Source organism: Jaculus jaculus, chromosome 6 (assembly GCF_020740685.1).
Source record: "Jaculus jaculus isolate mJacJac1 chromosome 6, mJacJac1.mat.Y.cur, whole genome shotgun sequence".
Taxonomy (NCBI): domain Eukaryota; kingdom Metazoa; phylum Chordata; class Mammalia; order Rodentia; family Dipodidae; genus Jaculus; species Jaculus jaculus.
This window is the reverse complement of record NC_059107.1, coordinates 46,589,724-46,616,267: the sequence shown is the minus strand read 5'-3', so window position 1 is coordinate 46,616,267 and position 26,544 is coordinate 46,589,724. Positions and strand designations below refer to the sequence as shown.

Genomic DNA, 26,544 nt, shown 5'->3' with positions numbered 1-26,544 from the left:
GGCAGAGAGAGAGAGAGAGAGAGAGAGAGAGAGAGAGAGAAAGAATAGGCACGCCAGGCCTCCAGCCACTGCAAATGAACTACAGATGTGTGCGCCCCCTTGTGCATCTGGCTAACGTGGGTCCTGGGGAATCAAGCCTCAAACCGGGGTCCTTAGGCTTCACAGGTAAGTGCTTAACCGCTAAGCCATCTCTCCAGCCCTAATAGGAACTTTTCAGTGGCACTGAGCAATAACAAGTTGTGGTCAACATCATGTACCATGTCTTCCACTGCTGCAATACCAGACCACACACAGCAAGTTTTTCACACACGCACCAAGGCCATGGTCAGCTATTTGTTGTTGTTTTAGGTTGATGTCATATCTGAAATTAATGAAACATCTGAATTTGATTACAATTTGGGGGACAAGTTGAAGTTTCACATTGTGAAGAGTATCATCCCAATAATATCCTAATTATATCTTCTGCTACTGATAGGGCAAAAAGATAAATTTTCAGGTATATCTTATGTACCTCACTGCATCATGAAACATCTGCCATGTTTTTCAGACATATCTGGGCACATAATGAGAATGCAAACAAAAAGACGCAGGTCAGGTGAAAACAAAAGAGGTCAGAGTTTCCAAGGAAGCGCTGAAGTATGACAGCAACCTCCTTACTCAGTCTTATTAAAACAAACATAAACATTAAAAACCCAAATTGGGGCTAGAGAAATAGCTCAGCAGTCAAGGTGCTTGCCTGCAAAACCTAAGGACTCAGGCTTGACTCCCCAGTACTCATGTAAAACCAGATGCACAAGGTGGTGTATGTATCTGGAATTCATTTGCAGTGGCTAGAGGCCCTGGCACACCCATTCTCTCTTCTGTCTATCTTTCTGCTTGCAAATAAACTATTTTTTAAAAAATATATATTTTTTTTAAAGAAAAACTTAAGTTGTTTTTGCCACTGTTCACAGTTTTTTGACTAGCAGGTTTAAAGCAGATGAGAATTTTGTTCTAGTCCCTGAAAACTGATCATACATGTGCACTTGAATCTGTTTAAATGCAGTGATTTCAGGCATCTTGTAGCTGAAGGCTGTTGCAAAGGTTGTAGATCTTGCTTCAGAACAGAACAGACATAGAACACAGTGGTTTTCAGAGCAGTGATACTGTCCACTCTGTCTAATACACATAGAGTTTGCATAGTTTTAACACAGAAGACATTTGAGATTTGTTTTTTTGTGCTTAATTTGTGGTTTGTTATTTTAAGCTCTCCTAGAATCTTCTTGAATTTATTATCCCTAATTCCCAAATATATCATATTAAGGTACTATATCGTATTTTATACTTGTTCTATTTTGAGTTGTATATATATTTCAGCATTATAGCTAAAATTATAGAAAATATACCTGTACGTTAGATAAATTCTTACTAGATATTTTTAAAGAGTAGACCCTTACTTCCTTCTGTTTTTGTTCGATTCTTGTTTTTATTCTTTACTTTGTTTATATTTTATTATTCATATTTGACAAATGCCCAGGATGGCAGAGAAAACACAAAATACATCTTGAACTATACAATTTTTTGATAATTATTTTATGCATGGTGAATTATACATTTATTTTAGCTATTCATTTGGGTCCTGATTATAATCTAACCTATTTCATGTTTTTATTTTACTTTCACCTTTTCATAATTCTGTCAGTACTGACTAGTTTAAAGCTCTCATATGCCATTATTATTGGATGGTTTCTAAAACTCAATTCCAGGTAGCTTGTATTCAGGATTATTAAGTTTAAAATATCTATAATAATTTTGTTTATTATAAAAATCAAGTAACTGCAATGATTAAGTACATCATCAAAGTTGTAGAATCTTTATAAAAGTCTCAACTGTTGTTTACCTTCTTTTTTTGGGTGGGGAGAGCTTCAAGGTAGGGTCTCACTCTAACTCAAGCTGACCTGGAATTCATTATATAGTCTCAGGGTAGGCTCAAACTCACAGCAATCCTCCTACCTCTGTTTCCTGAGTGCTGGGATTAAAGGTTTATGGTATTATGCCTGACTCAGCTGTTGTTTAAAACCAGCTCTTTTCCCTCCCCTGAGTAATTTATTTAACCTGGAAGTAGTTAGAGTTTTGTTAAATATTAAATAGTATTTGTCATCACAAAAGTTATCTCTTTACAACATGAGTTACTTCAGTGGTTTTACCATGTACTGACTGCCTTATTTGTTCCAATTTTTATTTGTTTATAGAGTTGTAAGTTATGAGAACATCAATAAAAATGACTACTATACGATTAGCCAAAAGGCAGTGACCCATGTTTATAATGATGACATTGAATTCATCAAAGTTGAACGATGGGAGCAGGAATATCTGTATCACAGAGAACTCACCAAGATCCCCATATTTTCCCTTTTTCGGAAATGGAAGGCTTTTAACGTTTGGAAGAAGAATGTCCGATCAAAGAAAATCACTGGATGTCGAAAAGCACTACAAAAAAATTTGTTCATTGTTAATCCTGTATGTATTAATCGTGTTTTTTTTAAAAATTTTTATTTATTTATTTGAGAGCGACAGACACAGAGAGAAAGACAGAGAGAGAGAGAGAGAGAGAAAATGGGCACGCCAGGGCTTCCAGCCTCTGCAAACGAACTCCAGACGCGTGCGCCCCCTTGTGCATCTGGCTAACGTGGGACCTGGGGAACCCAGCCACAAACCGGGGTCCTTAGGCTTCACAGGCAAGCGCTTAACTGCTAAGCCATCTCTCCAGCCCTTAATCATGTTTTAAAAGAATCACAGAAAGATAAATTGTGACATTGTTACAGATTTTGCATAGACTGTCCCTAGAATAGAATATTTTATCATTTTTAAAGTATTAACAACCTTCACTATCTTATCAGGAATATGGTAATCTAGTTGTGCTTCCATATTTTAACTAGGGCTACAAAATGTGAAAATCTGAGACTTGCACTGGACTTCTTCGATTAGAAGCAAGCTAAAAATCTTAGATTTATGATTTGCCATTTTTGTTGCTGAGGAAAGTTATATATCCTTGGAGCACAATGGGCTGGTCAGTCTTATTACCTCTGCTCATCATTGAGACACTTTGGACCTTATGGTCCAAAATAATTTGGGCCTTGTTTTCATGGGTCAGTTCCTCCTTGCATATGTTCCTCTAGCACAGATTTAGAAGGTAGGGAAAATTTAAGTATTTAATTTGGATGACAGAGTGATCATATAAAATGAACTATTAAAGGTGTATGACAATACTTAAACTCCTCCTACTAAGTTTCAAATTGAGCTAGAAGTTTTCTACTTAGCCTGGGAATAAACTGAAATGATGATGGTCAGGGTACAGAATCCCCAAATGTTTAGTTCTATGGCACTTCTTGGGTCAGAAGCCAAAGGTTTTTTTGTTTTGTTTTGGCTTTTTTTGCTGGTCATTTACTTCGCTTTGCTATGATAATCTGAAAATTTTATGGGCATGCTAGTCATACAGTAAAGGGACATTCAAGGACCAAGATCAATGTAGTGCAAAACAAATATGCAAGCTGTATCATCTAAAGTCCCACTGAGCATTCTGAGTTTGGGGAAAACATTACATTCCTTTTTGACATCAAAGTCAATCCCTGAACCTCTGGTTTTCATTAGAGTCCACCCATCATTTGAATCTTTTGCCATGTCTTAAACACTTACAGGTAACCTACGCTTATTACTAAGAATGTGATATCACCCTAGGTTTGTCTATAAAGTCACTTTTCTCAGTCCTTAAGATTTGTTCTTTTATGTTTGAAAATTATCATTCTGTCTGTATACGGAAGTATATTTATCAGTAGTATACTTGAATATACTACTGATGTCTTGGTAACATCTCCTTTTAAGTCTATTCCTAACCACCTAGAAAGTTCTCATCCTTTTAAGCTACATTTTACCTAAATAACAGACTTGTGGTGGTAGTTTAATATCTGTTGATGCTAACCAGAACACCAGAACTCTGATATTTAAAATTAATTCACTATGATGGCTGATTCCTCTAGACAAGGATGAAAGAAGAAATATGGAATTAGTTGTCCTTGAAATTTTTATCATAAATTTTTACATAACTGACCTTGTCACACTGGTGCCTACATTTTCTAACAACTGTGTTGCTATGTACTTTATGTGCTATATTCACCCACTTAAGGTATGTATTTAATGATTTTAATGTGTTTACAGAATTGACTATCACTTTTTATCAATTTTGGCACATATTTTTGACTCCAGAAAGAAACTCCATTCCTTGAAGTTATTTTCTTTTCTCCTTAGCTCCCCTTTACCTCTCTCAGCCATAGGTAGCTAGTAATCTTACTACTATGTTTATAGATTTTCCCAGTATGGTCTTATTTTTATTTTTGTTTATTTGAGGGAGAAAGAAAAAAAGAGAGAGAGAGATAGAATGGTTGCACCAGGGCTTCCAGCCACTGCAAACATAGTCTAGATACATGTACCACCATGTGCATCTGGCTTATATGGGTACTGGGAAATCAAACCTGGGTCCTTAGGCTTCACAGGCAAATGTCTTAACCACTAAGCAATCTCTGCAGCTCCAGTTATGTACATTTAAATGGAATCATATAGTATTTAATCCTTTATGGATGAAATTTTCAGTTAATATAATGTTTTTGAGATCTATGTTGTAAAATTACATGTCTTCTCATTGCCCAATTATATTCCTTTGTGTGGGTGATTCTACTTTTGACCAACTGCATATAATGTTGCTATAAACATTCATTTACAAGTTTTTAAAAAATATTTTATTAATTTGCAAGGATACCGAGAGAGAGAAGAAGAAGGAAGGAAGGAAGAGAGGGTGGGGCACTGCAAATTAACTCCAGATGCATGCATTGCTTTGTATATCTGGCTTTTCCAAACCAGGGCCATTAGGCATTATAGGCAAGCACATTATCCGCTGAGCCATCTCTCCAGCTCCCTCATGTACAAGTTTTTGTCTAAACATATGTCCTTATTTCTTTTGGGTATATTCTTAGGAATGGACTTACGTGGGTCACTGATAACTCTGTTTAGCCTTTTGAGAAAATGGAAACTAATTTTCCAAAGCAGCTTGCTACTCTGAAAATTTAAGCAAATTTGTCTTTGTTCTGTATCATAGTCTCTTAGATTAGGAAATGATCTTTTCTATTATCACTATTACTGAACTTTGTGAAATCTTCACAGTAACACAATGAATCTTTTAGTAGCCATTAGACACAGCTAATAATACTTAAGATATCTAGTTCTCTGTTGTTTATTTATTCCTTAAAAAGTTGAAATCCATATATGTCTTCTTAAAGTGAAAAGAAAAGCATTTGGGCAAATTAAGTATGATAATTCATATCATTATATCAGAACAAAATATTTATGAACAGTTCCTATTTAATGTATGACTTTGTTTTTTGTACCTGTAGCCCAAGTTAATATACCCTTTTCACCCATAATAGCCATTTCTGCCTTCCATGTGTTTTTATACTTTTAAAATATGAACTTTCTTTAAGTTAAATAATGATAAATTCTTATTTTCATCCAGTTTCTTCGACCAGCTCTTCTTAAAATAAATGAACTATGTTATCATTTGAGCTTTATAGGACTTTGTTATATTGAAAAATGTCACATATACACCCTGCAGGAATTTAAGGCTGCACAAGTTATCCGACTACAGGAGGTAAGGGATTTTGCCTGTAAAGTGAAGATGTCCTTCCTATCATGAATGCTTTTGATCACTGATTATACATATTCATCAATGTCTAGGTGACAGAGCGCCTAGAAGAATTTCGAAATGAGGCCAAAGATGTGGTCAGGAAGTCTTGCCGATTTGCTTTGCGTGCTGTTGGATTTATTCCTGATGACTGTTTATTTGACACATATGAGGGTATGAAGGACAAAACCCAGGACATGTCAGAGCAGCATCTTTATGAAATACTAGCTATTTTTTTATTCCACATTTCTTAAGTTTAAATAACTGGCCTCTTTATTTCACATAGTTTCACGCTGTGCTTGACATTTTATAAATTAATATATTTTATGGGAGACAAACAAAAGCAGTAGCTACATTCTCCTTTAATTCCTCTTGTTTGTGTATACTACTCCTACACCAGACACAGAATCTCTATTCATAGGCAGCATTCTTTGGTGAACTCAGGGTTTCTACTAAAAGGTGTCTCTTTTCTACTAGGACAGATAGCAGATGTGTAAGAGTTAAGGGACTGGAAGTATCTCAGGAATGGCCCCAGCTGGCATGGGTGATGCAGGTGAAAAGGAGAGGAAAGTTGTTCTGGGAGGTAGCACGGTATATAGATCAACCTATGCTCACAAGAATGTTAATGATGGGGGGACATACCTAAGTGGTAGAGTTAGCCCAGCATGCACAAAGCCCTAGGATTAATCCTCAGTACTTCCATAAAGAACAAGAATGTTAATGAAGTATCTGCAGTTTTTCCTTTGTACATGTCTGTATTCCTGTGTGTGTGGGTGTATATGCACATGTTTGTGCACATGCATGTATTAATGGGTGTACATGCACATGTGTGTGGATGCCAGAGGACAGCCTCAGGTGTTATTCCTCAGGCACGATCCATCTATTTTGAGGCAGGATTTCTCACTAGCCTAGAATTCACCACTTAAGATAGACCGGCCTGCCAGAAAGCCCCTAAGATTCACCTGTCTCAACCTCCCCAGCATTGGGATGGTAAGCACATATAATCACACTTGACTTTTTAAAAACATGGATTCTGGGAATTGAACTCAGGTTCTCATGCTTATAAAGCAAGCACTTTTGCCATCTGCATCTATACTCCTGCAGTCTTTTCTTGAGTTGAAATCCATTAATGTGAAATTCTTTTGGATAATTTGATTTTTTTTTCTGGGATTTGAATTATTTCATGAACAAAAAGATTTTATTGTTTTGGGCTTTTGAATTTTGTCTTTTCTTTGAATGAAATTTTTATGAAAAAATGTGTCTTCTGTTATTTTTAGATTATTTTAGGTTAAACAGTGAAACTTTTGGCAATGTACCATTTGACAGGCCAGCTTATGGAGAATCTGAAAAGATGACATACACAGAACAGGCCAGCAAAAGGCATCATTGCATGAGGCTGACATGGTAAATGATTATTCTTTCTTTCAAGAAAAATGAGTACTTTAGTCCCACTTAAGACTTGTTAAAAATTAAACCCTGGAAGGTGAAGGGTATGTTAATTTTCATGACTAGAATTTCAACTGTATTCCCAAATATAATGTGTTCAGCTTAAATGCTTACCTTAAAAATTAAAACTAAAACATCAGAATTCATTGTAAGAAATAAATATCTCATTTTAAAAAGGTGAATCCTTTACCATAGGGTTAATTAGTAGTTAAAAAAATTTAGAGGACATGGTGACCTGAATACATGCCCCACAAACCAACCCCTACAACTGCCACCCAACAGTGCAGCAGCTAGGTCAGAGAGACTGGGGTCGAAGGCCAAGAGCTCCTGTCAGCATGGATCTTAGAGACCAGCCATAGATTCACACACACACGGATTTGCAGACCTCCTCAAGCGGGCCCCAAGAGCTGCCTCTACATCCTTTAGACCATTAAACCTCAGGACTACATCAGGGTCTCTCCTATCTCTAAGGCAGGTTTTATAGCAAGGAGCTAGGGAACTAGTCTTCCTCCTAGCACTTCACCAAGAGGCTCTCCCATATTAGCATTAGCTCTCTACCTCCTTACCCAACTAGGTTTTGAATTAGACTGTTTTCAGAGTCTGGATTTGACATCATGACCACAAATAACTCGTGTAAACAAAATCAAGGATTTTCTGAGAAGTTGTCTGTGAAAATAATAAAGCAGTCAGTATTGCTATTCCATGTTCCACTAATTTAATTCAACTAACCCCATGTATTTAGTAAATCTTAACCATGTGCCAGGGTATATATGAAAATATCCACATAGCAACAGAAGCCAGGGAAGCAGTACTCTCCAAAGCCACTGTCAGGCAGGGCTGGAGACCCTGGCACCCTAGAGAAGCAGAACTCTCATTGCACATGCAGTCCTACCTTCTAAGCACTATTAGGCAATCACATAGTATTTATTCAATAACAAATATTTCATCCTTTTATAATGTAAATTACAAGTGTAATATGCATCTTTAAAGCACCTTTGAAGAAATTTTATAGGCCCTTTTGACAACATGAGCTGAATGCACTTTCCCAAACAACTAACTAGATTGATGTTATGTATTTGAATATATTTGTGCTTTAAAAGAAAGAATATCTAAGAACAACTCTTACGAAAAAAAAATTGCAGTTTTAATATAATTAGATCAAAAGCCAAGGACAAATAAAACTTTAAATTTATGTACTTTAGACTCATTATCAAAAATCTTAGAAAAATCCAACACTGCATTTGCCTTTTCTTTCCAAGTTTCATCCGTCTGAACGATTATTTAATTCAGAACACACTACATGTCTTAACAGTAAACTCTGCTAACACCCTTTTGAATTATCTCACTGAAAAACTAAAACGAACACCTTCAGCAGACGTCATTCAAAAATGGATTACTGAGGAGAAACCTGAAGTCGTTGACAAAAAGGTACATTCAGACAAAATGAAATTTCATTAGTCAATGTTTTTGAAGGAGTGGTTACTTATGAATCATGCTATTTATTTTCTACATGCTTGAAAAATAGGTAATTTTCCATTTTGATATATATTACAATATTATGAATAGTTAGTATTACTTCTAATAAGTATATAAACCCATTTTTAAATATTTTTAATATTTTATAAAATATTTTATTTTATTTTTAATATTTAAAAATATTATTAACTTTCCTTCTGTTTTTTCTCTCTCTTTTTTTTCCTTTCTTTCTTTCTATGGTATTAGTCTTTCAAGACTTTTCATATCCCAAGGTTACAAATTCAGCTCACTGTACGAATTTAACTCTATACATCTTTGTGTGCTTGCTGCCTTTTACTCAGTCACCTGAGGGTCTTTACAACACTTCGTGTATGCTCGTTCCAGGTGGTCCCAGTGTTAGAGAAGCAGGAAGAAGATGAATCTCTCATTCCCATGTTCATCACAGAACTGATTCTGACTGTCCAGGCACTACTCTTTGAGCCTTCTTTAGAAGACTTTCTGGTATGCTTCTTCCTCTTAGATCTTCAAATAAGCTTTTTTTTTTTAAAAAAAAAAAAAGAAGCAGCCACTTTATTGTCAGATGATTGGCAAGACTGCAGTTAGCACATTTTCCTTAATTGTGTAGACCAAGGGATTGTCAGGCACATGTCAAAAGGATATCATCTGTACAGATTTTAGGGTCCACTCTAGGCATCCCTCTAAGGGTCTAAGATATCACTCTTTGGTAAACACTATTTCCGAAATCTTTAAAAAAAATTTAAAAATTTTTTTGTGTGTGTGCGTGTGCATGCATGCACAAGGGTCTCTTGCTACAAATGAATGTCTATTCTTTTCATAAGTACCTGTGATAGCTGGTTTTGTAAGCACATACCTTTTAGTGCTAAGCAACCTGCTCTGCCCCTGAAATCTTTCTAAAAGTATGGTTCCTCTGAGAGGATTTCATTGTTTTAGTTATTTGTTGCTCCTTAACAAGTTGCCACAATTTCAGCAGCTTAAAACAACCATGTTTCTTTTTGGTCTTACTTTATTTAGTATATACTGGTATGCCTACTGTTGCAGTCAGGTTACATTGCTGGTAGAAATCACCCAACTAAGAACAGATTGTGGGAAAAATAGGTTTATTTTGTCTTACAGGCCCAAGGGGGAAGCTCCATGATGGGAGAGAAAACAATGACATGAGCAGAGGGTGGACATCACCCCCTGGTCAATATAAGGTGGACCATAGCAACAGGAGACTGTGCCAAACACTGGACAGGGGAAACTGGCTATACTATCCATAAGCCCATCCCAACAATACACTGCCTCTAGGAGGCATTAATTCCCAAATCTACATCAGCTGGAAACCTAGGTTCAGAACAACCTAAGTTTATCACACCACCACATTCCACTCCTGGCCCCCATAAACTGATATCCATACATGATATAAAATACAATGCATTCAGTTCAACTTTAAAAATCTCCATAGTTTTTATTAATTCCAATTAGATTCATACATCCCCATAGTCCAAGGTCTTTTATCTGAGCCATAATACCAAAAAATCCCCCAAAAGAACCGTAATGGCAAAGAATAAACATTCACACTGCAAAAGATGGTATTGGGCATAGCAAAGAAATTCTCAAGCAATACTTGATTTAAACAGGGCAAACACCAAACTCTATAGCTCCAATTCCAACAACTCTAAGTCTGATAATTCTAACCAGCAACAAGTCTCTGGACTTCTGATTCCGCCCCTCCAGCTAGGCTTACTCACAGTCCTGGAAAACTTCATCGGGGCCGGCAGCTTTCTTTAGCAGCCATCTCATGGTCCCAGCATCTCCACTGGGTCTCCACTGCAATCCACGGTTCATCCTCATGGCCCCATGGGGTCTCCATGCAGCGTCTAGCAAACCTGCTTCACACTGCTCATGGCCATTTCCAAAACACAAGACCATGTTGTAAACTCAATGACCCTCTCTTTCCTGCATTTCTTATGCTCCACCATACCAGGTAGAGTGTGAATTTGTTAATACAGGGGAAAATAAAGCAGACTTTGAAGAACAAGACACTTCTTGAACACTCAGGCCCCTTCAAAAGAGTCTATATTCTTCCTGTTGCCCCAGTGCAGGTCAGCTGGTACAATCTATATCAAAAGTTGTAATCTCTCAATTGCAGCTGAATGGGCAGCAGTTAACCCAAAGCTTCCTGTGCCATATCCCTCTGCTCACACCAGTTCATTTCTACCCAAAGCAACCCTACACAATTTCTCAAGACATGGGCATAAGAGCAAGCTTTTCACACAAACTGCTAGCCCAGTCCAAGTAAAGCTCTTACCCTTATAAGCCAAACCTCACAAGTCCATAGTTCTTACTGTACTCAGGTCTCTCAATTTTGACCAAAATAGTCCATCAAGCTATATTTACAGCACTACAAAGCATCTCTTAGGGCAAGGTTTCAAATCCTTCCACATTCGTCTTGAAAATCAGCTCCAAAAGGCCAAAGCCACACGGTCAGGTGTCTAGCAGCAATCCCACTCCTTGGTGATACCGTACTATTACAATCAGGTTCACATTGCTGGTAGAAATCACCCAACCAAGAGCAGCTTGAAGGAAAAAGAGGTTTATTTTGGCTTATAGGCTTGAGGGGAAACTCCATGATGGCAGGAAAATGACAAAATGAGCAGAGGGTGGACATCTCCCCCTGGTCAACATAAAGTGGACAATAGCTACAGGAAAGTGTGATAAACACCAGCATGAGGAAACTGGCTATAACACCCATAAGCCCACCCCCAACAATACACTGCCTCCAAGAGGTGTTAATTCCCAAATCTCCACCAGTTGGGAACCTAGCATTCAGAACACCTAAGCTTATGGGGGACACCTGAATCAAACCATCACACCTATATAACTAACTTACCATGAGATTATATACATTAATAGATATAAATACTCTCTCTGCCTCTCTCCTTACCATTTTTTTTTTGCCTATATATAAACAATTTTTGGAGACTCATTTCAAGACAGCATGGATTTTCTAACATATAAATGTACCATAACTTACAATCTATTTTTAAGCATCTGAGTTTTCTCTAGTTATTATGAGCAATACCATAGTAAGTGTCCTCTCCCCTAAATCTTTACTTAGATGTCTAATTTCTACATCATTATATTTCTAGCATATAAATCACTGCTCAAATAGCATAAACTTCTATCCATCATATAATTTTCCCCGTAAACTTCCCTTTGGCCTTCCTTTCCTTTGGACCTAATGTTTTATTTATACTTCAGATATGTAGCTTGTCATGATATTTTGCCCTTCTTTTTTTTATTATTGGTTTTTCAAGGTAGGGTCTTGCTCTATCCCAGGCTGTCCTAGAATTCACTATGTAATCTCAGGCTGGCCTCAAACTCACAGTGATCCTTCTATCTCTGCCTCCTAAGTGCTGGGATTAAAGGCGTGTGTCACCATGACTGGCTCCTCTTCTCCAGTTTTAAATTTTTACATCACTAGAGACTGTACCTAGTGCTTTATTCTGACTAGGCAAGCACTCTACCACTGCATTACACCCTCAGCCCAGCCTCTCCCTTAATTAGAAAATATATGTCTTTTTATTACTCAGAATCAACACACCTGAGCCTGCTTGTATGAACTATTCTTTTAATCTAGCATTGCAGAAAATTCAGTAATGTTCCTAACTGCAATCATCTGCATGTTTATATTTATATTTGTATCTTTCTCTCTAATAGGATGGTATTTCCAGTGCAATTAATCATTTCCAAAGCACTGTGTTGTCTGTTCCTAACCTCATGCCTGACACATATTTTGACGCTTTCACCAGCCCTTTCATTAACAACAAGCTTGAAGAAAAGACCTGTGGGCCTGGGCCAAGCCTGTCAACTGTGTTTGACGATGACAAGAACTTTCACACAATTATCTTTCAGATAAAGGTATATTGACTTTTACTAAAACTACTTTATGATATTGTTGGTATTTAAGAAATTGAGTAATTTACTTCCTTTCTGTCTTATCTTTAAATGTTTGACTTGTGAAAATTGGCATGCACCTACTCTGTAAATAGTAAGATTTGAAAATAATGTTGTCACCTTAAAAATTGTCCTGCTAAGCTAGAGATAATTTTTTAGAAGCATTAAAATGCCCATCAAAATAGTTACCTATCATTACCAATATATTTGCATGTGTTTCTAGTGAAACAGTCGGGAGTATAAATGGAACAAGGCTGGTTTACCACTAAACACAATCTCTCTAACTGAAGTCATTTTTATATTTTTTAAGGTAGATGCACATATGAATAAATCATAGTATTTATTTATTGTCTTTTTAATTAAATTTTGCTTTATTTCTATGTTGCCAGCTATTTTTTTAATTTATTATTTTATTAATTAGTTTTATACTCAGTGAATACAGTCAAGTTGGTACCATTATTAGGCTCGTCCATGTCCTACCCCCTCCTCCTGGCCCATCCTTGTTGAGGTATGTGGGTCATGCATTGTGGAGTTAGCCCACAGTTATGGGTAGGAGAAATGTCTCTGCATATCATGACCCAACATGTGGTTCTGACATTCTTTCTGCCCCCTCTTCCACAAAATTTCATTTTTATATTTTAAACTTGTTTATTTATTTGCACATGTGTGTCTATGTGTGTGTGGATGGGGGGGGCACTCCAGGGCCTCCCGTGGCTACAAATGAGTACTAGACATGTGTGCTACTTTTTGTCTGGCTTATATGGGTGGCTTGAGAATTGAACCTAGCCTGCTAGGTTTTACAAACACATTTAACCACTGACCAGTCTTCCCAGCCCTTAATGTTTTATGAAAACATAGTATAAGGCTAGAATGATAGCTAAGTGGGCAAAGTACTTATCATGCAAATATGAGGACCTGATTCACAACCACACAAAATGCCTAGCATGGTAGCACTTGCCTCTAATCCCAGCACTGGGCGGGTGGAGGTAGGAGAATCCCCACGGTTCACTGGCTAGCTAGTCTATCTGAATTGGTAAGCTCTAAGTTCAGCAAGAAACCTTGTCTCAAAGAATAAGGTAGAGAGCAAATTAGGGGATACCCAAATTCAATCTTTGACCTTCACAAGCATGCACACACATGTGCACAGGTGCCCACACATAAATGTGCACCCACACACATACAAACATGCATACATATCCATTCACACACTACACATGCAAAACAATAACTACAAAAACTAGTGTAATTATTTCAAGAGTTATTAGAAAAGAAATGTAATGGCCTCTTCCCAATTGTTTCTAAAATGCAGATACTAACTAAAACATACTTAAGGACTTTGAAAATAATATTTTGTACAAAAATTTCAACTGAATTGCTCAGCTTTTATAAACAAAAGCACATTTAGATAATGTATTGATGTAAGAAGGGAAAAAAACAACAACACTGTTCCTGTTTGTTTCAAACGAACAGCAAAACCACACTCAAAGGAAGAGAGAGAAAAACTAAACCAAGTTCATTTTATTAGATATTATTTATTATGAATTAACTGGCACTTCTGCTGACTGAAACTGAGGGCCTCACACAAAATTTTGAGCACAGTAGTTTGACTGTTTAACCTTAGGCAAAAGAGAAATGCTGACCTCTTGTCAGTAGGCTTATTTTGCACAGTGCTCTGGGTATGTCAGGAATTCCAAAATTGCTTTCTGTGCAAGCACAAATTTTCAGGTAAACAGGCAAACACATGGACAGATCATGAAATGCTGATACTTCTCAGCATTATGTAAGGGAAGAGGATAGGCTGCAGTGAATCTTGGACTGAAGTTGTGAGTAATAGGTAGAAAAATACACAGCTTTGCTTATGCATGTGATATGTATATGTGTTAAGTTATTTAGGACTTAATTCTACTTAAGAAAACTATAGTCTTATCTGTCTGTCTTAACATTTAGGACACAATTCATGCAGCATTTGACTCTGCCCGTTTATATGCAGCTACATTTGAAAAGTTTCAGATCTTCTTCAAGGAAAATGAAAGTCTTGACTTAGAAGCACTTAAGCTCCAGGAACCTGGTAAGTCACTAATGTTGCTTGACAGAGATACTGAGGTTTATCACCTTCCAGGCTTCTGATTGATGGTACTTGGTGACAGAAATAGCAGCCCAGATAGGTTGCCCTTACAAAAGACAAAAGTTTTCTCATTTCCAGGTTAATTATCTCAGAATTACTTTTTTCCTGAATTTGTATTCTGTATATCTTGCTCAGAATTTTGTGGGAGACAATTGTTTCTAGTTGCTTAAGTGTTTGTATGAAGTTGCATGAGTACCAGGACTAACAGACCTATATAGAAGAATGAGTTGAAAAGAATGTATACCTTGGGCTGGAGAGATTGCTTAGTGGTTAAGGTGCTTGCCTGCAAAACCAAAGGACCTATTTTGATTCCCCAGTACCTATGTAAGCAAGATGCACAAGGTGGCATATGTATCTGGAGTTTGTCTGTACTGGCTGGAAGGCCTTGTGCACCCATTCTCTCTCTCATAAGCAAATAAATAAATAATATAAAAATCCAGAAAATAAAATAATAATAAGAAGAAGAAGAATGTATACCTCTGTCAGTCCAATTAGATAAGGCTTTCAGAAGTTTCTTTTGGACTTCCGGTTAAGATGGCGGCGTACGTACCACGCCAAAGCAGCCTAGGGGAGAAAAAGACCAAAAATCTCAGCAAAATACACACTTTAAAAAAAAAAGTGAGGTGTATAGGAAACTGAAGCAATAGCGGAGAAGTAGAAGAGATCCAGAACATCCAGACACCACACAGGCCGGCAAAAGTGGCCCTGACAGCTCCACCAACTGTGGCGACGGCGCACAAGAAAGCCACCAGGCTTGGCTCCAGCCACGGGAAAAGCCAGGTGTGGAGAGCTTCCACTCACACCAGCGGTCTCCACAACTCAGGAAATGTAAAGGGAGAGCGGCAGTGAGCAAAGGAGGAGCAGACCACAAGGTAGAAGAACACGTGGAACAGCAAGAGAACTAGAGAAGCTGCGGCTCCCTCCCCTCCCCCAAGCGGTCCCAGGATCCGGCCACACCAACTTGAGTGACAGCAGGACCCAAGCAGGAGCAGAGTCCTGCAGCAACATCAGCAGCCCCAGCACCAGTAACAGCGGCCCCAGCAGCAACAGATTCAGTAGCGGCAGCAGCAGCAGTGAACCCAGCAGCAGCAGCTTCAGCAGCAGTGGTGGCTCCAGCAGTGGCAGCTAAAGCAGCAGCAGAGGCAGCTTTAGCAGCAGCAGTTCCATCAGCGGGGGCGCTGATCTGCAGGGCCACAGTTGCCAGGCTCAGTTTGCCCCACAGGAAAAGCCAGTGCCCAGCTCCAGAAATCAGAACAGCAGCCCAATGACGAGGCAGCAAATTGACTGAGACCAAAATCATCCAAGGTAACTGGGATTGCACAAAGGAAGGGTCTCACTTGGTCACAAGCTGACTTGGATCCCTCAACAGACCAGAAATCTTAACCTCTATGTTGCTAGAGGATCTGGTTGTTATAATGACTACTCTGGCGTACATACTTGGGGATGTTTTTGATTGAATGGGTACAGTGTTTAGTTAACTTTTAGAATCTACCTCTATTTAATTCCACTCAGGCTACTTCAATAATCCCATAGCAGGGAAACTCAACCCCAAGGAGCACCTTTGTAGATACTCTCAGAGTCTTAAGAGCCACACCTAACACCTTAAGCTCCATCCTGAAAATATATAACATCAAATCAATTGATACAGCTAAGAATACCCAGCTAGCTAGAAAATCCAAGCATTAACTTAATCCAAGATGCAAAAATATATACATTATAACACAAGAAACACTAAAAAGCAAGATGATATAAATCCACCTAAAATTATTAATGCATCAGAAATAACCTCCAGTGAGAACGAGTTAGAGGAAATGCCTGAGAAAGATTTCAAAAGAATGATTGTAAATATGTTCAAAGAAGTCAGAGAACGAATCAAAGGAGTCAAAGAGGAACTCAAAGAGGAAATCAAAGGAATCAAAGAAGACGCATGACACCAATTTCATGAAATAAAGAGGGCAATACAAGACATAAATAAGGAAATAGATATAATAAAGAAAAACCAGTCAGAATTACTAGCAATGAAGAACACAGTTAATGAAATAAAAAACTCTCTAGAATACCTCACCAGTAGAATGGATGGAGAGGACAGATTATCTAAGCTAGAAGACCAGGTGGCAGATCTAATACAGTCTAACAAAGAGAAAGACAAATTATAGAAAAGCATGAGTGGAAATTTCAAGATATTCGGGACTCTATGAAAAGATCAAATATAAGAATTCAGGGCATAGTAGAAGCAGAAGAATTGCACTCCAAATGCATAGTAGGCATCTTCAACAAAATCATAGAAGAAAATTTCCCCCAAATTGGGAAAGAGGTGCCAATGCAGATACAGGAAGCCTTTAGAACCCCAGCCAGACAAAACCTGGAAAGAACCTCTCCTCGCCATATTATACTCAAACTTCCAAACACACACACCAAAGAAAAAATATTGAAAGCAGTTAGAGAGAAAAATCAAGTTACCTACAAAAGCAAGCCCATCAGGATTATAGCAGATTATTCAACACAAACTTTTAAAGCCAGAAGGGCTTAGAGTGATATATTCCAAGTTCTGAAAGATAACAACTGTCAACCAAGGTTACTTTATCCTGCAAAGCTATCCATTGAAATAGACAGAGAAAAAAGGACATTCTATGACAAATGCAGGATAAAGGATTATTTGAAGACAAAACCAGCTCTACAGAAAATACTTGATAGAATCCTCCATGCTGAAGAAAAGGAATAGCACACATATAAGGAACCTAGAAAAAACAAGCAATACTCAAATACTAGTTAACAAAAAACAGCACAGATAGAACCGGAACCACACACACACACAATAAAAATGGCAAACATAAATACACACCTTTCAATAATATCTCTTAATATCAATGGCCTCAAAGCCCCAATGAAAAGACATAGGTTTGCAGACTGGGTTAAAAAGCAGTACCTTACAATTTGTTGTCTCCAAGAAACTCACCTTTCTACAAAGGATACACATTATCTTAGGGTGAAAGGTTGGAAGACAGTGTTTCAAACAAATGGGCCTAGAAAACAAGCAGGGGTTGCTATCCTAATATCTGACAATGTAGACTTCAGATCAACGTTAGTCAAGAAAGATAAGGAAGGTCACTTTATATTGATTAAGGACACATTCCAACAGGAGGACATTACAATCCTAAACATATATGCACCTAACATGGGGGCTCCCAATTTCATCAAACAAACACTATTAGAACTAAGGTCACAGATAACACCAAACACAGTGGTGGTGGGTGGTTTTTACATTCCACTCTCATCAATTGACAGGTCATCCTGGGAAAAAATAAACAGAGAGGCATCTGGACTAAATGAGGTCATAGAAGGAATGGACTTAACAGATATATACAGGACATTTCATCCAAAGGCTGCAGAATATACATTCTTTTCAGCAGCACATGGAACATACTCTAAAATAGACCACATATTAGGACACAAAGCAAATCTTAACAAATTCAGGAAAATTGAAATAATTCCTTGCATTCTATCCGACCACAATGGAATTAAACTACAAATCAGTAGCAAGAAAGGCTATAGAGCATACACAAAATCATGGAAACTAAACAATACACTACTAAATGATGAATGTGTCAATGAAGAAATCAAGAAGGAAATCAAAAATTTGTAGAGTCAAACGATAATGAGAACACAACATATCAAAATCTCTGGGACACAATGAAGGCAGTTCTAAGAGGTAAATTTATAGCGTTAAGTGCCTATATTAAGAAATTAGAGCTGGGCGTGGTGGTGCACTCCTTTAATCCCAGCACTCAGGAGGCAGAGGTAGGAGGATTGCTGTGAGTTCGAGGCCTCCCTGAGACTCCATAGTGAATTCCAGGTCAACCTGGGCTAGAGTAAGACCCTACATCGAAAAACCAAAAAAAAAAAAAAAAGAAATTAGAAAGGTCACAAGTAAACGACCTACTGCTTCATCTTGAAGCCTTGGAAAAAGAAGAACAAGTCAAACCAAAAATCAGTAGGCGGGAAGAAATAATAAAGTATAGGGCAAAAATTACTGAGATAGAAACAAAAAAAAACAATCCAAAGAATTAATGAAACAAATAGTTGGTTCTTTGAAAGGATAAACAAGATTGATAAACCCTTAGCAAATCTGACCAAAAGGAAGAGAGAAGAGAAACAAACTAATAAAATCAGAGATGAAATAGGTAACATCACAACAGATACCAGAGAAATTCAAAAAATCATCAGTACATACAGTTAAAGTATGTACTCCTCAAAGTATGAAAATATGAAAGACATGGATGATTTCCTTGACTTATATGACCTACCTAAGTTAAATCAAAATGAGATTAATCACTTGAATAGTCCTATGACAAACATGGAGATTCGAACAGTTATCGATAATCTCCCAACTAAAAAAAGCCCCGGCCCAGATGGATTCACTGCTGAATTTTACCAGACCTTCAAGGAAGAGCTAACACCATTGCTTCTAAAGCTTTTCCAGGAAATAGAAAAAGAAGGAATTCTACCAAACTCCTTGTATGAGGCCAACATCACCCTGATACCAAAACCAGGCAAAGAGAACAAAAAAAGACAATAACAGACCAATCTCCCTCATGAACATAGGTGCAAAAATTCTCAACAAAATATTGGCAAACAGAAGACAAGAGCATATCAAAATGATCATTCACCCTGACCAAGTAGGCTTTATCCCAGAGATGCAGGGATGGTTCAATTTACACAAATCTTTAAATGTAATACATTATATAAATGGGTTGAAGGACAAAAATCACATGATCATCTCATTGGACGCAGAGAAAGCATTTAACAAAATCCAACATCCCTTCATGATAAAAGTCCTACAGAGACTGGGAATAGAAGGAACATAACTCAATATAATAAAAGGTATTTATGATAAGTCTACAGCCGACATAGTACCAAATGGGGAAAAGCAGGAAGCTTTTCCACTAAAATCAGGAACAAGACAAGGGTGTCCACTGTCACTATAGTTCTGGAAGTCTTAGCCATAGTAATAAGGCAAGAGACACACATAAAAGGGATACAAATTGGAAAGGAATAGATCAAGTTATCATTATTTGCAGATGACATGATTCTATACATAAAGGGCCCTAAGATCTCTACTAGCAAACTTTAGAGCTGATCAAGACCTACAGCTATGTAGCAGGATACAAAATAAATACACAGAAATCAGTAGCCTTCATATATGCTAACAACAAACACAAAGAGGATGAAATCAGAGAATCACTTCCATTCACAATTGCATCAAAAATTATAAAGTACCTTGGAATAAACCTAACCAAGGAAGTAAAGAATCTCTACAATGAGAACTTTAAAACACTCAAGCCAGAAATTGCAGAAGACACGAGAAAGTGGAGAAACATCCCCTGTTCCTGGATTGGAAGAATCAATATTGTGAAAATGGCAATGTTACCAAAAGCAATCTACACATTTAATGCAATCCTTATCAAAATTCCAAAAGCATTCCTCATGGAAACCGAAAAAACAATCCAAAAATTCATTTGGAATCACAAAACACCTCAAAAATCTAAAATAATACTGAGCAACAAAAATGAGCCTGGTGGTATCACCATACCTGATTTTAACCTATACTACAGAGCCATAGTAACAAAAACAGCATGGTACTGGCACAAAAACAGACATGTAGATCAATGGAACAGAATAGAGCACCCAGATGTATGCCCAAGTAGCTATAGCCACCTGATATTTGATAAAAAGGCCCAAAATACTCATTGGAGACAAGACAGTCTTTTCATTAAATGGTGTTGGGAAAACTGGATAAATATCTGCAGAAGGATGAAAATAGATTCTTCTCTCTCGCCATGCACAAGAATTAAGTCTAAATGGATTAAAGACCTTAACATCAGACCTGAAACTCTGAAACTGCTAGAGGAAAAAGTAGGGGAAACTCTTCAACATATTGGTCTAGGCAAAGACTTTCTGAATACAACCCCAATTGCTCAGGCAATAAAACCACAGATTAATCACTGGGATCTCATGAAATTACGAAGATTTTTCACTGCAAAGGACACAGTGAAAAAAGCAAAGAGGCAACCTACAGAATGGGAAAATATCTTGCCAGCTATATATCTGAGAGAGGATCAATATCTAGTATATACAAAGAACTCAAAAAGTTAAATAATAAGGAATCAAACAAGCCAATCAAAAAATGGGCTATGGAGATAAATAAAGCACTCTCAAAGAAGAAATATGAATGGCATATAAGCATCTAAAAGTGTTCTATGTCACTAGCCATCAGGGAAATGCAGATTAAAACTGCATTGAGATTCCATCTCACTGCTGTCAGATTGGCCACCATCATGAAAACAAATGATCATAAATGTTGGCAGGGATGTGGAAAAAGAGGAACCTCTCTACACTGCTGTTGGGAATGCAATCTGATCCAGCCATTGTGGAAATCAGTGTGGAGGTTCCTAAAACAGCTAAAGATTGATCTACCATATGACCCAGCTATAGCACTCCTAGGCATATATCCAAAGGACTCATCTCATTTCCTTAGAAGTACGTGCTCAACCATGTTTATTGCTGCTCAATTTATAATTCTGTGAAATGGAACCAGCCTAGATGTCCCTCAACCGATGAGTGGATAATGAAGATGTGGCACATTTATACAATGGAGCTCTACTCAGCGGTAAAGAAAAATGAAGTTATGAAATTTGCAGAAAAATGGATGGACCTGGAAAGTATTATACTAAGTGAGGTAACCCAGGCCCAGAAAGCCAAGTGCCACATGTTCTCTCTCATATGTGGATCCTAGCTACAGATGATTGAGCTTCTGCATGAGAATGAAAATACTTAGTAGCAGTGGCCAGTAAGTTAAAAATGAGACATAAAGGGAATAGAAAGGAAGGGAGGAGGATACTTTATAGATTGATATTGTATATATGTAAGTACAATGATTGTGATGGGGAGGTAATATGATGGAGAATGGAATTTCAAAGGGGAAAGTGTGGGTGGGGGAGGGAATTACCATGGGATTTTTTTTTATAATCATGGAAAATGCTAATAAAATTTTTAAAAAAATAAAAAAGAAGTTTCTTTTATCCCAGGAACTCAAGGAACTATTTTCTTCTAGGACCACATTGAGATCTGGTGGTATGAATCCACAACTCTTGAAATTAGAAATTAGTCATGAAATTAGAGCCAAGGGAAATTATCTCATTAGGCTTTTTACCCTTAATAAAAGAAAGCAATCAAAATAATAATACCACCCTCCCTTACATGTTATTACTTTTAGGCAAGAAGTCCTCCAGTGATTATGAAGTGAAGTATATGCTTTATGTTATGCTAAAACATGAAGTATGCCATTCATATTCTTATTTTATTTCATAAACTGGCTTTGTGCCTTTCATTTTTTTTTTCTTTTTTTCCTTGGATGCTAGGGGTTGATTCTAAGGCCCAGTGCATGCTGAATAAGTACTATCCCCAGCATATAGCTTCAATTTTTTAATACACAAAAGTAATCATTTTGGTAATTTGTCTCATGAACCCAGCACTAGTTTTTGTATATTTTACGTTTTTTAAAAAAATTTTATTTTTAGTATAAAAAAGCATCTTAAAGTTTATATTTCTTCTCTAACTTAAATATGTCAATATACATGTCTAAACATGTTCCTATAGAACCAAAGTAATAGTATCACACACTCTCAAACACACAAGTAAAGCAAATTCCCTTGTTGGTTAATGGATTTTTTTATTAGTTATTTATATAGTGTATATACAGACATGATGGTACCATCATTAGCCTTCTCCCTGTCATCCCCCCATGAGGATTGTGGGTCTTGCATTGTGGGGGTGGCCATCAGTTATGGGGGAGAGGCAATGTCTCTGTGCATAATGACCCAATTTATAACTTGTCCCATATTCAGAATTTTCCAGGTAAAGCAGTTTGCAGCTGGTTTAATCTAGGAACTTAAAAAATTCTGAAAGACTTTGTATTTTAACATACTAACTTTCTAGGGATACCAGAATGTGCCCTTCTTTTGAAAACAGAACTCTTGGCCCATTACCACTGTTCCTTGGTGACACTGTCACACTTAGACAAGTCTTCCCCCTGTTCTTTGGTGAAACTGTCACACTTAGACAAGCCTGTTTGTTCTGCTGATCCTTGGTGACACCATCACACTGAGACTAATGTTGTTCGTATTGGAGTGAACTGACAAGGACATGAGCATATGATTCCTTGAATGCTGTGACAGAGCATTCTGGTGGCAGAAAAGTAATGGCGTCTGACAATTCAGCACCAAGCATACCTAACTCAAATAACTACTTTTAGCAATTAAATCTTCTAATTAGTTACATTTTTTTGAAACCTCAAAGGGCACAAGATTTTAAAAGGGAAGTAAAAGAAATTGGAATTATATGTGCTAATACACATTTATAAGAAAGAATTATTTGGAGCTGGGGATGTGGCTCGTTTGATAGAGTGCTTGCTTGGCACACACACAATCTAGTCATGCTGATACATACCTCTACTCAGGAGATAAAAGCAGGAGGATTAGAAGTTCAAGGTCATCCTTGGATGTATAACAAGTTCAAGGACAGTCTGGGCTAAATGAGATTTTGTAAGAAAGAAAGAGAAAGGAAGGGAGGGAGGGAAGGAAGGAAGGAGAGAGGAAAACAAAGAGACAGTTGTTTTTGACTAATGAATGGTATGATAAAAATGTATTCAGATGGTACGTGTATGTTATCATAATACCTGGGACACTGAATCTGAAGAATTACAGTTCTAAGCTAGCTGGTTCCATGATGAGACCCTGCATCAAATAGACTGGCACAAAAATTTAAAAATAGTCAATCCTTTGGACTGGTTACAGGTAGATTAGAGAAGGGAGGGAGGAGATAGGAGGATTATCACGATTCAGCCTCAGCATGTGCCAGATGCAAATGCTTCAGGTGTGTTGCCAAGGAGCAAGAGTGCCAGACAGTGTCGAGAAGAGGCCTGGAAATAACTTTAGCAATATTTTAGTTCTTGCATCTCAATTTTTTGTGTGTGAATATCCTCAAAATGCTTTACTTTCAGATATCATGATTGAAATCTCTTAGATTAAGCTCAACTCCATCCAAGCATTATCCTAGAATCTAGTCCTTTGGAATCATGGTCCTCTAATACAGTTATAGGCAAACCTCAGTGATACTATGAGTTTGGTTCCAAAGCATTACAATAAAGTGAGAAGACAATAAAGCAAGTCATACAATCTTTTGTTTCATAGTACATGTAAAATTTATGTTTATATTATAGTTAGAGTAATTGGAGTGAATATGATTAAAATGCATTGTACATATGTATAGGATTGCTAAAAATTAATAAACAAATTTAAATAAAAGTATTTTACACTGCATTACAATTTATAAGTATATAATATCATTGTATTTTATGGAGAGATAAGTTTCTTGGAGGCAACGAACAGAAGGATCCTGCCTATTTACCCAATCTGCAAGCCTGTGTCATTTGGTTGGAACATTGAGGCCATTGGTATTAAGAGTTATTATTGAAAGGTGTGTATTTATACTCACCATTCTTCTTGTTTTATAGTGCTTCCTTTTCTTCCCTTTACTCTCTTGCATTGTTTTTTGAGTATGATTTATTTTTCCCTGTTTCCTCATATGTATGCTATCCTTTCTCTTCAGTGGAGATAATCTCTTTAAACATTTTCTGTAGTGCTGGATTAGTTGTCTTATATTCCTTTAGTCTGTTTTTATTGTGGAATGTCCTTGTTTCTCCATCAATTTGGATGGATATTTTTGCTGGGTAAAGTGTTCTTTGTTGACTGTTGTCATCTTTCAGAACTTGTAATACATCATTCCAAGCCCTTCTGGTTTTTAAAGCTTGTGTTTAGTAATCTGCTGTGCTCACCTGGCTTTTCCTGCAGCTCAGGCCATGCCTGGAAACCATGGCCACAGGGACCTATTGTCGCTGCTGGAGCCACTTCTGCCTGCTTCTGTGGTCTCTCGATGCTCAGGATCTCTCCTACTTCTCTGCTGTGGTTGATAATTTCTTATACACCTTCACTTTTTAGTGGAAGAGTGTATTTTGCTGGTTTTTTTTTTTGGTTTTTGTGTGTTTGTTTTCTTTTTGCTTTTTCTCTCCAAGGCTGCTTTTGTGGGGCTCCTACACGTCCATCTTAACTGAAAATCCTATACAATAGCATTGTAATTTAGCAATTAAAAATTCTAACAATCACTTGAGCTATTAGTACAATGACACCAATAGATTTGCTTAGTCCAATATTTCTACAAACCTCCAATTTGTTAGAAATTCAGTATCTATGACGTGTGAAACTGAAGCACAATACAGCAGTCATTTTCATCTGTTTTTAATAGGAGTCACAAAACCATGTTTATATGTTGAAATATTGAGGTTTTTATTATGAGAACAAGATCTTATAAAGCATTCTGAGTCAGCAATTTGGAGTTATACAGAGTACTCTAAGTATGCATAAAAATATAAATACTTCTGAATTTGTTAATGGGATGATTTTTAATATATTTTATAATGATCCTTTAAGGTCCAGGAAGACTATTCTATAATTTCCATGAATTATTTTGTACAGATGTTAAGTTCTTCAGTGACCAGCTAGAAAAGTATCACAAACAACACAAAGATGCAGTGGCTCTTCGACCCATCAGAAATGTGGGCTTGCTGCTCATTGACACCAAGCAGCTAAAAGAAAAACTCATTCCATCACCCTTGCGATGCTTGGAGGTAACCAGGGGCTATAAGAAATTTGAATGATGGTGTCCACAATTATTTCATTATAATTTTAATGATACTATCCACAAATCTCTCATACTAATGTTGTATAATGCAAATATTGAAATTAGCATGAGATTACTGGTCATTCTTGATTTGTAGACAAAAAAGACTGTATTCTTTCTGCTACAAACATAGTCAGCTTCAAGATGACTTAGGGAGAGGAATGCAGGCCTCAGAGTAGCCTTTTTCCCTGCTGGAACATTTCAAACTTCTTGAGATGAGATGGTACCACTATAACAGTTCAGTGTGCTACAGGGAATGCTGGTTGACTCCAGGTTACTGAGATCAAGTTTGAGAACTCATTTCCTGATCTGTAACAGCCTGGGATAACTTACACCACCAGCACAGTCTTCCTTTGTAGATTCTCAAGTGCTTCAGAGATATAGTGGGATAGAACTGCTAGAGACTAGAGAGATACAGATCCAATCCTGCCTGGCCCTGTTCAATACATAAAGTTTTATTCAAACACAGTGGAGGCAATCTGCTTTTATGTTTTGCCTGTGGCCACTTTACCACTACAAGAGCAGCATTGGGTATCTGCAGCTGAGATTGTAAGCCTTACCAAGCCAAACTATGTCCTGTGTGAGCCTTAAGTCAAATCTTTGCTGACCACAAGTGTAGAAGATACAAGACAGAGCACAGTATAAAAGACTCTAGGCCTGAATGCTGGTTTCTGTTCTGTTGTTATTTAGTGAGCTTTCTTCTAGTGCTTTGTTTCTCCATTTATTTAACATATATGCAACTGTAGCAAATTCACCTTAATAAACAGCTCCAAGTCAAAGAAAACTAAATTCAAACTTACTTAGGCAATCAGAAAATTTGTGCATTTATGCATCTGAAAAGGCTAGAGATGGAGGACATTCAGCTAGTGTCTCAGTGATGTGACCAACTATCTTCTCTCTAAGCTCCTGACATATTTCCACCACCCTAAGACAAGCATTCCTTCATGTTTGTGAAGAGGGGGTTGAAAGGCTCACACGCTGGTAATTTTCTTGTTCATACAAAAGGAGAAAGAAGGAGACATATCTCTCACCA

At 37.3% G+C, this 26,544-nt stretch overlaps 1 protein-coding gene across 1 annotated transcript in view; it reads left to right on the top strand.

Annotated features, from left to right (window-relative positions):
* The window catches only part of Dnah6 (dynein axonemal heavy chain 6), a 397,099-nt gene that overhangs the window by 113,463 nt on the left and 257,092 nt on the right, over nucleotides 1-26,544 (top strand). Inside the window, exons 5-13 of the mRNA XM_004660533.2 lie at nucleotides 2,232-2,499; nucleotides 5,543-5,677; nucleotides 5,764-5,884; nucleotides 6,988-7,114; nucleotides 8,416-8,584; nucleotides 9,017-9,133; nucleotides 12,356-12,556; nucleotides 14,540-14,660; nucleotides 25,307-25,458. Coding sequence (XP_004660590.1) covers nucleotides 2,232-2,499; nucleotides 5,543-5,677; nucleotides 5,764-5,884; nucleotides 6,988-7,114; nucleotides 8,416-8,584; nucleotides 9,017-9,133; nucleotides 12,356-12,556; nucleotides 14,540-14,660; nucleotides 25,307-25,458 — 1,411 coding nt within the window. The remainder of the gene's footprint in view (nucleotides 1-2,231; nucleotides 2,500-5,542; nucleotides 5,678-5,763; nucleotides 5,885-6,987; nucleotides 7,115-8,415; nucleotides 8,585-9,016; nucleotides 9,134-12,355; nucleotides 12,557-14,539; nucleotides 14,661-25,306; nucleotides 25,459-26,544) is intronic.